This window comes from Squalius cephalus (assembly GCF_949319135.1).
Source record: "Squalius cephalus genome assembly, chromosome: 10".
Classification (NCBI taxonomy): Eukaryota; Metazoa; Chordata; class Actinopteri; order Cypriniformes; family Leuciscidae; genus Squalius; species Squalius cephalus.
Window position 1 is genome coordinate 10,888,142 of NC_137131.1, and position 14,215 is coordinate 10,902,356.

General features: G+C 34.7%; 1 protein-coding gene across 2 annotated transcripts; it reads left to right on the forward strand.

Moving 5' to 3' along the window:
- The first annotated feature begins 178 nt into the window (after positions 1-178).
- On the forward strand, positions 179-14,164 carry itgb7 (integrin, beta 7). Of its 2 annotated transcripts, none has more exons than XM_079883856.1 (16): positions 179-272; positions 1,893-1,941; positions 2,048-2,127; positions 5,113-5,311; positions 5,590-5,760; positions 6,495-6,736; positions 6,879-7,034; positions 7,187-7,282; positions 7,850-7,939; positions 8,590-8,730; positions 8,837-9,027; positions 10,774-11,003; positions 11,092-11,299; positions 12,806-12,996; positions 13,113-13,273; positions 13,432-14,164. In XM_079883856.1, exons 2-16 carry the CDS (start codon positions 1,893-1,895, stop codon positions 13,495-13,497), a joined length of 2,271 nt encoding a protein of 756 aa, XP_079739982.1. In that variant the 5' UTR covers positions 179-272; the 3' UTR covers positions 13,498-14,164. The 2 variants fall into 2 exon arrangements, with proteins under 2 accessions (XP_079739982.1, XP_079739983.1); XM_079883857.1 differs by lacking the exon at positions 179-272 and adding an exon at positions 348-413.
- Positions 14,165-14,215: the final 51 nt, after the last annotated feature.

The window sequence follows — 14,215 nt, forward strand, 5'->3', positions numbered from 1 at the left end:
TATCTAGACATCATGTCTAAACATCATAGGCGCATGTGACATTTTTGGGAACCACATACACACTCAGTGTATTTTTTTTTTTTTTTTAGCTTCATAGCCGTGTACCCTGCTCAAACATGCTGCAAGTGTCTGTAGCGACCAAATATGCTGTCTAGGTAGGAAGCTCACTAGTTTTTGAGACACAATAGACATTTTGACGAGAATCACGATGACGTCTCCAGTGACGCTTTGAATTCGCATTCACACATTCTGCACGACATCTCACATTTACGGTAAGAGACGATTAAAATGATTTCAAATTTTAATAGATTTAGTTGTGTTGGATTCTATCTAATTTACTTGGTTTTGTTAAGGATTGACTGGTTTAGTTTATAACAGTTTGAAATGTACCATTTGAATTTGGAGAAAAGCAAGTTAGTTGAATTGATCAGGAAATTGTTGCTGTAGGGCTGAAACTGGTAGACTGACCAACATACTGGTTGGGTGTCCCACTTTGTTTGAAATTAATTAAATAAATAAATGAAGTAAAAATAACTAAATACACTTTTGCCTAGATAGTTATGAAATTGGGTTAAAAAAAATATAAAAGATTTTTCAATGGGTTAAAAATTGTTTCTGTTTACATGACATGTAATGACATATTAACTCTACAATGCAATTTATGAACCCAATATTTACATAATGAACTAAAAATGCCATTACTTGGGTGTTTTGTAACTACAAATTTACATTGTTTTAGCTTAATTAATTACAGTACCATTATACAATACCTTCAAAATAAAATAAAAGTGGATTTAATTTTTTTCCCCTCACTTCCACTCCAAACATTTTCAAGGTTTTCTAATTAGAAAATCAACAACAACAAAATACATACAAACTATCATGTTGTTAAAAAGGTACTACATATTTTGTAGCTCTTTATATGCTTTGTCTCATATTGCTCCTATTGCAAAACCTTTGGTTCTGTATTCAATTATGGATTATTAATTGTTTCAAACTTTATTTTATTCTGGCATATTTGCTTTCTTAATTATTTAAGATACACAATTTGGAATTTATATATATAAAAAAAGCTTTTTTTTTTAGCCGAGTTGTCTATTAGAATGCTTGCTTTACTAAAGTATACTTTACTAATATATATATATATATATATATATATATATATATATATATATATATATACAGTATATATATATATATATATATATCAACATAATAATCAGGTGCAGTACACGCTCAATTTTTCCACACGCTACTTAAAAAACGACGTAAAAAAACAGCTGACAGTTGCACCTAGATTAAGTTCAGATTGTTACTACTGAGAAAGAATGCTAGAATGTGTGTTTTCACCTTTGGATGAGTTGTGTCTATGTCCCAGTGCTATAGTTTAATGCTGAGCGATAAAGAGGAAGAGTGACATGCTGTGGTTTTGTATGTCTGTCTGTCGCCTTGGTTTACAGATGCTTGCACACTTCCATCGCCTGACTCATAGTCACATGTCTGGTGTTAAGTATGTTCACATGAATGAGAAGTAGGCTATACAGCATGGTGGAAGTGCAGTTGTGTTTTTTAATATGTTTAGCATTTAGTTCTGTTTTTCTTGATTCATGTGCCTGTCATTTGGTATAGTATGTCACGCACATGTAGAAATCCTTTTTTTTTTTTTTTATCAGATGTGATTTGTCATTCTCGTCCCAAAAACACAGATATTTCAATATTTATTTATATATTTATTTGTGTAAAAAGAAAAAGGAATTATTCCAATTTTACTAAATGGACTATCTTGGAAATACAGTATTAGTAAGGTATATTTCATATTAGAATTCTAATATATTCGATGAGCTCGAAATGAACTTTTTGTCATTATAACCTAAAACACTCTTTTTCTGCAGATGAAGGCTTTTGTGATAGCTGTGACAGTTCTCTTTCACTGTATACAAGGTAATGCACATAGACATCCATGCCTTTTTAGAAAAGTAAAACAAGTCTTTGATGCTTTTGATATTTGATTTTTACTAAAGTGTGCATTTTATTATGTGCATTTTAGGGCAAGAACCATTTTGTCAATCTCATCCTTCATGTTCTGAATGTATAAGGAGTCCTGGATGTGCGTGGTGCACACAGATGGTAGGTTATCATGTGAATGGATCAATAAGTAGTTTAATTGAACCTTCCCCAAGAGTCAGTTTCCCATGATCAGGATGGAGAAGATGTCATACTTTGTCAGAGCTGATGAGAACTGAGAGAAGAGATTACTGAGAAACAAAGCATTCACATGTAACTTTGTGCTCCCTTTTGGAGGCTCTTTTCCTGCTGTGGTACCTGTGGTTGAGCATGTTTTTCTGTGCAAACTTAACAGCTGCTTCATTGTAAAACCCTGAGTGTTCAGAATACTCAAAACATTTGCGGAAACCAATTACCTTCAAAAATTTAAGTAAACTAACTCAATTTTTTAAAGTTAACTCAAAGATTCAGTTAGATCTTAAAAATGTTGTACTACACAAACGTGTTAATTACAATTCAGTTGAAATATTGAAAAACTCATACAGTTTATTTGCATGAACATCCTATTAACTCAGAACTTTATGATTAAGTGCTAGTTAGCAATAGCTAGCTTATGCTAATTTAAACATCAAAGGGTCTATCACTCTATTGCAAGTAGCCTACCTAATCAACATTCAGTAAAGCCTTGAACATTTGCAGCCAATCCTCGACCTAACCACAGACTCTATTCTTCACCGCAATGGTAACAACTCCAACCTAACAGAAAGGTCTGTGTACCTTCTGATAATTTGTTTTCTTGTGTTTGTCTTCTAAACGGAAAAACGAAGAAACCGTTCATTTATCACATATTCGACCCTTCTCATGAACATAAATAAACAAAACATTTATTTTTTTCAAATTTTTTATTTTTGTTTTCATCACACTTTGTTCTAATCCGCCAAATGGAAATACAATAAAACCAAAATGGATAAACAGCTTGAATATTCGATCTCTAACATAGGCGGGAATAAAACGCCCCTTTCCGCTGATTGGTCAACCAAGATCAAGCCGTGCTGTAATCAGTTCTTGTTATTATTCTTTGTTATTATTCTTATTATTATAGAGTTTATTGCAACAACGTTTAATCTCTTTCTCATCAAACAGCCAGACCAATAAATGGCCGACACAAACCGGGGCAGAGCCTAGACAGAGCTTTCTTATGTGTAGCCTACACATAAATTTGCATGCCGTGAAATACTAACTTATCATATTAGCCTAAATAATAATTTACGTGGCATCTGCTCTCACAACTACCCCTAGCCTACATATTTGGCACACTGCCTGTTTTATTTAGCTGACCAACTCTCAAAATATGTGTTTAGACACATTTGATTATTCTATTCAACTCTTTACTTTATATTTTACCCGTTCATTAGGAATCTATGTCGCTTTGAGGTCCTCATGCCGGCCGTTTAACAAGGGTCTCACGATCACAAACTTGCCAGTTTTGGTCACTAAACAAAGGTAACTGGCTAATATCTTAGACGGTCACATGCTTACTCAATCAAAGATATTTTTGTATAGCCCCCCGTTGTCAGCATACACTTGAATTAAAGTAACGTTTTCTTCAGACAGAGGTCATGGCCACTACTACAGATATAAGCCGACCAACATTACTTTCTCTGGTCTCTAGTCCATCACTAATCTGATGCAGATTTGCGGTAACATACAAATCTGTTTAATCCACTTGGGATAATAATTTCAGAGTAAGTCAGAATAAATCCAAATGTAACAATTTATTATGTCAGGTAAATGTATCATGCCAATTACATAATCAGTTCAAAGATAATAAATACAAAACATCAAATGCTCTGGAAAAAAGAGAAAAGATGCGAACCTGACATTAGAAAATACATGATGCTGAGCAGACATTTCTTTAAGTACTCAGACCGAGACAGAAACTTTCACATGGAAACATTTGTTAACAGTGGGAATTTACATTCAAGTTTACACCTTTGTACCAGTCGCACTGAAACATTTCAAATGATACCAAACATGTATAGCTTTGTGTGATAATTGTTCACAATAAACCATATAGATTTTTGGGTGAATTTCAGGTGATCTCAGCATGAGAGATAGACGAAATGGGGGAACAGGAGTGAAGGAAGAGAAATGTAAATTAATATAATACTGAGGTGACTGACTGTGGTTCCGTCTTGGAATGGGGTGCTACTTTCTCGTGAGAGAGTTCAATTAATTTCCTTTTTTTTCTCAGAGAGTTGTCCTCTCTTCCAGTTCTTCCAGTTTTTCCAGTCTTACACTCTTAACTATCACTACACTATCAAACATGTACTAACAGGTAGTTAAGACTGCTGTTATTCATGCATTAATCCTTATGACCCATGTTGGAGATTAATATTTTTTTTCGTAAATTAATTGGTAAATTCGCGCAAACAAAGCACTCGCTTCGCTTCATAAAACTGAGGTTAAACCACTGGAGTCACATGGATTACTTTTATGATGTTTTTATGACCTTTCTGGGTCTTGAAATTAGAATGGAGGGACAGAAAGCTCTCAGATCTTCATTTGTGTTCCGAAGATGAACAAATGTCTAACAAAAGTTTGGAATGACATGAGAGGGAGTAATTAATGACAGAATTTTACTTTTTTGGGTGAACTAACCATTTAATGTTATAATTCCTGGAATTTTATTTAAAGTAGAGAATGCTCAAAGTTCATTCAGTTCATTTCTGAAGCCTTCAGAAGATTCTAGTTTAGATTCCAGAGTCATTTGTGCAATTTTAAAACCAATAAATCATTAAATCAATTAAATAAACATTTATACAATTTATAAATGTGTATAATGGGATAACGAACCATTATTTTAAAAATGATAAAAATTTAACAAAACCGCACCTATATCTCCTATATTGTAAATGTGAAATAAATTGGTATCAAAATCGTTATTTCTACCCTGATTTGACCCGTATCATGATTTGGTGTAGGTCACTTATAATAAAGATGTTTAGATGTTACCATATGAAGCACATTTTTAAGGACATGTGTATATTAACTGATAACATGTGTATAACTGATTGCACTTGTACTGCTAATTTCCTTGTGATGTAGGACTTTTTAAAATCAGGCGAGTCTAATGAACGGCGCTGTGATTCTCCTGAGTCTCTGAAGGCCAGGAGATGTCGAGAGGATAATGTGATCAATCCTGGAGAACATCCCTTGATCCATGTAAAGAACAGTGACCTCAGCAACGATAATGAAAATGTGGTCCAACTCAAACCTCAGAATGTCAACATTACACTCAGAGTTGGTGAGCTTACTCAGACATACAGCAGCATGCTGCAACTTATTGGAACATATAAGCTTGAAGCCATTTGCTGAGTATTTACACTTTAGTGTAATTGTTCACTTTAATATGTACAGTAGATGTAATATTATACAGCAAAGATATACAGGCTTATGTATCTTACACATATAATACACCATAACAATTGGCAAAAAAACAACCATATTTTTGACTCTCCTTAACATTGTTAGTCAATAGTGTGAATGCAGTCCCTAATTATTATTTTTATTTCACGTGTGTAGGAGTTCCATATGAATTCACAATTGAGTTTAAGAGGGCTCAGGGTTATCCTATAGATCTGTACTACCTGATGGACCTGAGCTATTCCATGAAAGATGATCTGGAGCAAATTAAAACTCTGGGGCAGAAAATCCTCAAGAAGCTGAAGGACATCACAGAGGCCGTCCGGATCGGTGAGAATCGCTAACTGAAATACTAGCAGCAATGTGGCTAACCAATGATGAATTTTTAACAAATTAGGGACAATTATTTCTAAATAGAACATAATTAGTATTTCCAGGTCTGGAAAATACATTTAAATATTAAATGTATTTATTATACTCTGCTCATATTTCATAACTTATTTATACTAACTCATAAATATTTTGTGTTAATATTTTATTTTAAAGTACACCACCATTTAAAAGTTTGGGGTCAGTAAGGTTTTATTTTACAAAAAGAAAATTGTTCTTTTGAACTTTCTGAAATATTAAGCAGCACAGTTTTCAACATTGATAATAATAAGCAATTTTTATTGAGCACCAAATCATCATTTTAGAATGATTTCGAAGGATCATGTGACACTGAAGACTGGAGTAATGATGCTGAAAATATATCTTTGCCATTACAGGAATAAATTACATCTTAAAATATATTAAAATACAAAACATTTATTTTAAATTGTAATAATATTTCACAATATTACTGTTTTTACTGCATTTGTATTAAATAAATAAATAAATACAGCCTTGGTAAGTATAAAAGAAAACATTTAAAAAGTCCTACTGACAAGTTATCTTTAAAAAAGTGAAAAACGTAACTGTCAATTAAAATAGACTTATTTGAACTGCAATTTTAAAGAATAGGCAGTGGTTGAACTAGAGCTATGTTTCTGTCATTTATCCTAAGCCCTTTCTCCATCTTTCAGGTTTCGGATCTTTTGTTGATAAGGAGATGTTGCCGTATGTCAGTCAGGTGAAGGCAAGACGTCAGAACCCCTGCCCCAATCGTATAGATACCTGCCAACCAGCTTTCAGTTTTCAGAATGTCCTGCCATTGACTAGCGATGCCAAGGAGTTTGAACGAGAAGTTAGCAAACAGAAAATCTCTGGCAACCTGGACTCTCCTGAGGCTGGTCTGGATGCAATAATGCAGGCTGCAGTCTGTAAGGTGAGAGCTGATTTGCCATGAATGAATGGAGTTACATGTAAAGATTTCATCCACAAGTTGCCATTTTTGTGTGCAGTATATCAGAGTCTGTGAAAAGCTACTGTACATGTAAAAGTATTTATTTTTTGTTTTCTCACCACAGAAGAAGATTGGATGGCATGATGTGACACGGATTCTGGTTTACACATCTGATGATACTTTCCACATGGCAGGAGATGGACGACTAGGTGGTGTCTTTCAGCCACATAATGGACAGTGTCATCTTAATGAGAAAGGTTCCTATAATGGAAAAGCCTATGTAAGTGTTGCTCATTTAATGATGAACATTCTTTATGCGTTTTCTGTTATAGATAAAAGAAAAAAAGAATAAAAATTCAACTTTAAGAGGAATATAAGTGGGATAGTTTGCATATGAAGACAAAATAAAAATCATATTCAATTCTCCTACAGGATTACCCATCAGTGGGCCATGTATCTAGAGTTCTGCAGGAAAACAACATTCAGCTCATATTTGCTGTGACTGAGGGCATTTATCCAGCATATAAGGTTTGAGGGAAATATATATACTGTACAATACTGTTCAAAAGTTTGGTTTGAGTAAGTTTTTTTTTTTTTTTTTAAGAAATTACTACTTTTATTCAGGAAGGATGCATTAAATTGATGCAGTAAAGAATACTGAAAAATAGATTTATTATGGTTTCCACAAAAATCTTAAGCAGCACAACATATTTATTGAGCACCAAATCAGCATATTAGAATAATTTGATAAAAGGATCATGTAACACTGAAGACTGAAGTAATGTCTGCTGAAAATTCAGCTTCACCATTACAGAAATAAATCTACAAAATATTAATTTTAAATGTAACACTTTTTCACAGTATTACTGTTTCTCCTGTATTTTTGGTCAAACTCAATGATCATAAGAGAAACTTATATATCTCCTTCTTAAAGACCTCTTTCAAAAAAATTAAAAATCTTACCGACTTCTGAACAGCATTGTGTATACATTTAAATATTTAAAAATATATGTATTATAATAATAATTTATATGCATTATTAAAATATAATCCTCTCTTTTTCCATCTTTCGCACACACACAAATATATTCACAGGCATTGAGTGCATTGATTCCTCAGTCTGTGGTTGGTGTATTAAAGAATGACTCTAGTAATGTTGTTGATCTCATCTCTGAAGCCTATGGGGTGAGTGTTTTCATCATTTGCTATCCTGTGTTTTGACCCTATTTAGTGGCTTGTGCACTCACCCTACTTCCCACTTGAACTAATTACAATTGGCTGTAGGAACAAAATAGTCATCGTTTCCCTGCTGTTTTTCACTTCTGCTTAATGGTTAAATAATTTACTAAATTAACTGAAACTGTGTCTGGGTGTGTTTGTGCCTATTACATGGATGGCCTACTTTCTAAATCAATAAATAAATTGTCATAAATGGAATTATTTAAGTTTAAATTATCTTATTATGTGATCATTATTATGATCATGTGACTGCGGAGTCATATTAGAGACTTTAAACTAGCACAGCGTAAGAAACTGCAGTCAAACGGTCAATTATACAGTTTACTGGTCATTACTTGAAACTATTTTACCATAGCATGAAACAATTGACCGTTCAGCATAAAGTATTGCAGACAGCCACATTTATTTTTGTTTTGACACTTTAAACTCTTTAACTAATAATTAAACAACTTATTGAAAAAACATAACTACAAATAATCAGTATGTCTACATATAACTGGCAAATTTGCCATAGATATTTATGTTTTTGCTTTTATTATTTCATATGACTGTATATTTTTATATACATACTGAATATATATTTTTTTGTGGGCCAGAATTTGTCGTCCACACTGGTGTTGGAGCAGGAGGGAGCTCCAAAAGAACTGGATGTGTCCTACAGGTCTTCATGTAAAGGGAATCAGGCAGATACTGAATGGAAGGAGAGAGGAGAGTGTCAAGGCATCAAGCATGAGAAGGTGAGCGCCACCATCAGTGGTTTCCTCATAATTATCATAAACCAGGAAACATTTGTTGTTGTGTCTGATAAGTTTTGTTTTTTCTTGTGATTTATTATTTGTATAGATTAAGTTCCAAGTACGTTTGAACGCATCTGCGTGTCTGAAGGAGCCTCAGACATTTCGGATCAGAATGCATGGTATCAGTGAGGAAGTGAAGATCACAGTGAAAACAGAGTGTGACTGTAAATGTGGTGCTCCAGAGGAGGCTTCTAAACACTGCAACAGTACAGGAACGCTCTCATGCGGCGTGTGCAGGTAGAGCCCCCTAGCATCTCAGCAGAGAACTACACATCAGCTGACAGAATCTGTGAAAGATGTCATGATTAAAGGCACAGTATGTAAGTTTCGTTGCTAGAGGTAGTTTATTCAAAACAATAACAAAGGCGTAGTTTGGAATCATGGGAGTTGTCGTCTTCATCTCCACAGCCGATGGAAATAAATCAGACGGGACTCGGGCAGAAATCATGAGCTTATCGCAGTGTTTCCGAACCCTGTTCCTGGAGGCACACCAAAAAACTATTCCTAATCAAACACACCTGATTCAACATCAGCGCATTAGAGACTCAAAGACAGGGGTGTCCAATCCTGCTCCTTGAGGGCCATTGTCCAGCATATTTTAGCTCCAACCCCAAATAAACACTAATCAAGCTCTTGCATACTAGAAACTTCCAGGCAGGTGTGCAATTGGAGCTGAACTTTACAGCACAGTGGCCCTCCAGGACCAAGTTTGGACACCCATGCTCCAAGACCGGAAATTAAGGGGCCAGATAAGGGACATCCAAAATGTGTACTGTTGGTGTTCCTCCTGGAACAGGGTTGGGAAACATTAAGCTAATGTATTAAATTTTTATTAACGTTAATTTGGTATGAAGCATAGTGGGGTCGAGAGCTTAGGGCATTTTACGTTGCTGTTTTATTACGCTACTTTTATTTTGTTATGTATATTTTACGATTAAGATTACATTTAACGTCCACCTCCTTCTTCCCTGAACCTGAACTTTGTTACAGTTCCATTTGATCATTTAAATTAACATTAATTTATTTCATTCTAATGAAATAGCCCCAAGTGCTGAGATACTTCTCATACAGGTCACTTTATTTGACGAATTAAAGTTGTAGGGTAACGCAGCGCTATTTTAATAGGTCAAACTATCATGCTAAAAATACAATTGTACTCTGTGCGTTCGCTCAGTGGCTGGTGTGAGGTACTTGTTGCACATTGAGGTAGGCCTAAGTCAGATCAATATTAGAATATCATATTAATAAAAGCTGGATGACTTGTGTTGCTAAATGGCTCTTTCTGATTTTGCTATGTTAGCCACTTGACAAAATAGTGTTGTCTCTGAGGCATGGTACAAAAATGTTACTTGCGGTAAATCAAGAAAACAATAGATTCAAATAATAAGACTAACTGTGTTGAGCTATATAACAATGGTTAGTTTGGGATAATGTAAGTCAACAAAATATATAACACTGATATTTTATCCAAAAATCTTACATATTGTGCCTTTAAAGACTATATTAAGGAATAAAGGAATGAGTAATTCAGCTAAAAATTCACCCAACCCTGTATTATTTTCTTCTTCCATGAAACTGAGATTGTCCAAGGTGTTTTCCATGGTGATTTATTCTACCAAGCACCAAAACTGTCAGCTCTCAAATCTAATTTGCTAGTCTCGAATTGTAAACAGTCAGTAAAATTGTCACACATTGTGTTGTGATTGGTCAGGTGATAGTAAACAATGGGGTTTGGCCTGAAAAAATTAAATTAAATTAAATAAATATATTTTTAACTTGGCCGTATAAATCACCATCTCCTTCTGTGTTTCACAGAAGAAAGAAAATAAAACAGCACCAGAATGAGATATGATGTCATGCCAATATATTGATATATTTAAATAATCTTTTAAGTGAATATGTGGTTTTGTATGTACAAGTGTAAATTTTTGTATGTCTCACTCTCATTTTTTACTTAAATTGTGTGTGTAATGTGTGTATTAGCTGTGATGACGGGTATTTGGGTCAGCACTGCGAGTGTGTGGGTCAACAAAGTGATGCGGACTCTACCGCCAACATGCTGGCGTCCTGTCGGCCTGACAACAGCTCTCTGGTGTGCAGTGGACACGGCACCTGTGAGTGTGGCAAGTGTGTGTGTCAAGGCCACTACAGTGGGAAGTACTGCGAGTGTGATGACAATAGTTGTGAAAACCATAATGGCAAGTCCTGTAATGGTAAGCAAAATATTTGGCCTTAATATGTTTGTTTCTTTAAGTTTCGCCTTCAAAACTCACTATCTACTCCTATGCGTGATTGTCATAGGACAGGGAACATGCAAGTGTGGAATATGTGAATGTAAAGAAAACTACTCGGGGTCTGCGTGCGAGTGCTCGCCTAGCCAAGACAAGTGTATTAATGACAAGGGGCTTTGCAGCGGTCAAGGCAAATGCACTTGCAACCGTTGTCAGTGTAACACAGGCTTCGCGGGAGATAACTGCTCTACATTCATGGACGCTTGCATGCTGTTTAAGTGAGTATCTCTTCCTGTGATCTGATATCTGTTTCAAGATTATCTTTAGTGCAGTTGTGTGTGGGTTTGTTTCATCTTTATGTTTCATCTTCCTGTTTGTTCAATAAGTCATACATTTAATAATGATTATAATGTTGCATAGCAAGACATTTGAAATGTGACATAAGTTGCATCCCAAATTACGCATTATACACTGCACTTATACACTATGCACTCATACACTATGTACTCATCCGTGTAGTGTATGAAGTTTATAAGGTTATTTTGTCATTCAACAAAAGAGTCTGATGCCCCTACCCCTGTAATTAAAGTCATAGATATTTATACATAGATGCCTCATTCGATCGCTCCAGACACAAAGGCGTGCCCGCCATCTTGCAACGGTCAGCGTGCCATCACTCACAGTAAGAATCAGTGATGACACATTATTGCGCAGCTTATGGTTGTGAAACTGCCAAGATTTAAATTTCCAAAGAAATGGGATAGCCTTTTATTGGTGAAAATGTGTTGGTTTGGGTTTTTATATGTATAAACTCAATATTACAGGTTTTTACTAAGGTAATTGTAATCTTTTAACTTTTACTATGGTAACTTTGTAATGTCAGCTGACGCCTTCGTCTTGTTGTATTGTGTTATTTTAGCAAAATCATCTGCTGAAGTCTATTTCATATATAGATATTCTATTCATACATGCGTTTAACTACGGTTGCAGATGCACAGTCAACTCGCTCTCGAATGTTCACGGACCGCTCCAGTATGGCTGATGAGGGATCTATATATATATATATATATATATGATTAAAGTTGCAACAGTTGAGTGCACATTCCACACTGCGTTTTTTTCTGTCAATTTAGTGCATCATCCAGGTATTTAAAGTGCATTTGTTTTTTGTTTTTTTCAGTGTGAACACACTACTCACATTATTTATACTTAAAAACGTCATAGAATAATGCATAAGTATGTGAATTGGGACACACCTATAATGTCTGGTCCTCATTAAAGCTTATTCTGGCCACCCACTTAGAATGGAAGAGACTATCTGATGGACATGTAAACAAGCAACCACAGTTTGTGCTTTTTAGGCCACATTGATCTGAAATATATTATACCACATCAATAGACCAGCGTGGGAAAAAATGTAATGGTACGGCAGTCTCTGTGACTAAGTACTAAGTACAGACTCTGTACTTGCTACTAAGTGCCTCAAACAAAACATGGGATAATCTTTAGCATCCAGTCATTAGTTCTTTCTCAAGTGCTCATTGGATAAAACTGATAACATGATAAAAGTATTTCCAGGTGGAATGAAAAAAAAACCCTATTTGCTTTATGCTCTGATGCTGCATGCATAACACCAGCCAAGAGCATATAGTGTTAGCAACTCCAAGGTCATGGGTTCGATTAAAGCATTAACTGATACCTTGAATCCTACGTACTACAAATGAAAAGTCACTTTGGATAAAAGTGTCTGACTGATGCCTTACTCTGTTTTAATGTGTCTGTAGGGAATGTGTGGCATGTCATGTGGAAGCTGGTACTTCTGATGCCAGTGTCTGCGCTAAGAAATGTTTGAATGCTGAAATCTCTCGTCTTGAAGGCACTCATGAGCTGCATTGCACATATCAAGATGCCATTTCCTACGAAGTAAAACTTGGTGCTAAAGGCAAAATTATTCTTCGATATGCAGACCTGCCTCGTATGTATTAAAAATCATTCATTTGATTAGACCACACGTATATCTGTATGACACAGAATTGATGTAACGAATGTTAAAATTTAAAATGTTAAAATGTTTTTTATTTCCTTCTGTAGGTTCCATTGATAAGACTACAGTTATAATTGGCAGCTCTGTGTCAGGCATAATTGTTATTGGCATTATAATAATCATTATATACCGTGCCTTGCTGGAACTGTATGACTATAGAGAATATCAGAACTTCGTCAAAGCACAGAACCAGACCGAATGGAATGAGGTGATGTGCACTGCTTAAACACATTTAGCAGTTTAGGCTATAAATGTGGAGCAAACTGTAACCTGTGTATACAAAATTATGTTTAAGTGCTTCAGTGTGAAATGAAAGAATTTACAGATTGAATATTTAACAATCTAATGTTTCTCTGTTCAATGCAGGTCCAGAATCCTCTTTTCAAAGGTGCCACAACAACGGTGATTAACCCTTTGCATATGCAAAACTAAGAGAACGCAAAGCAACATTCTGAAATTATTTAACATTCTGAAAGAGGAGTCATCTGAAACGTTTATCTTGTTTTTTTTTTTTTTTGAATGTTTTTCTATTGTACATCTTACACTGTGCAAATGTAACTTCTTTAAAATGTATATTCTAAGCTAGCAATAAAAGTATTGCAGTACAGGAGAACAGGACTGTTATAAATATGGTGATGTATTTTATGCATATTAATATGTATGCTGAACAGAAAGCCTTGAGTTTCTCTTATGATTAAATAGAGCTGTCCAGATTGTTGTAAAACTAAACAACTCTGTCTAAGAGAACTTGCATTTTTAAGCCATGGGTCCCTCAAGAATCTCCTCTGGGAAATCCTTATAGTCCTTATAATGTCATCAACTTTACAGTTTACATTGTAGTTTAGTGTTATTTATGTTGTTGAAAATAAAACATGAAAGTTAACCACAGTTTATTTTTCTCATTGATCCAAAATAACTTTTTTGTATATAGAATATTTTCTTGATAAAATTCCCATAGGAAATTCCAGAGGGGACCTACAATGAATCACGTTGGCCTACCATTGATGTCTGATTAGCTTTGCTGCAAAACGTTTAATAGTGTTATTTTTGTATTTGACTTGGTCTGGGTAAGAAAAATAATAAAGGTGCCATTAAAACCAAATTGTATGTTTTTTTTCATGTTTTAATTTCAGTGTATTTAAATCAATTT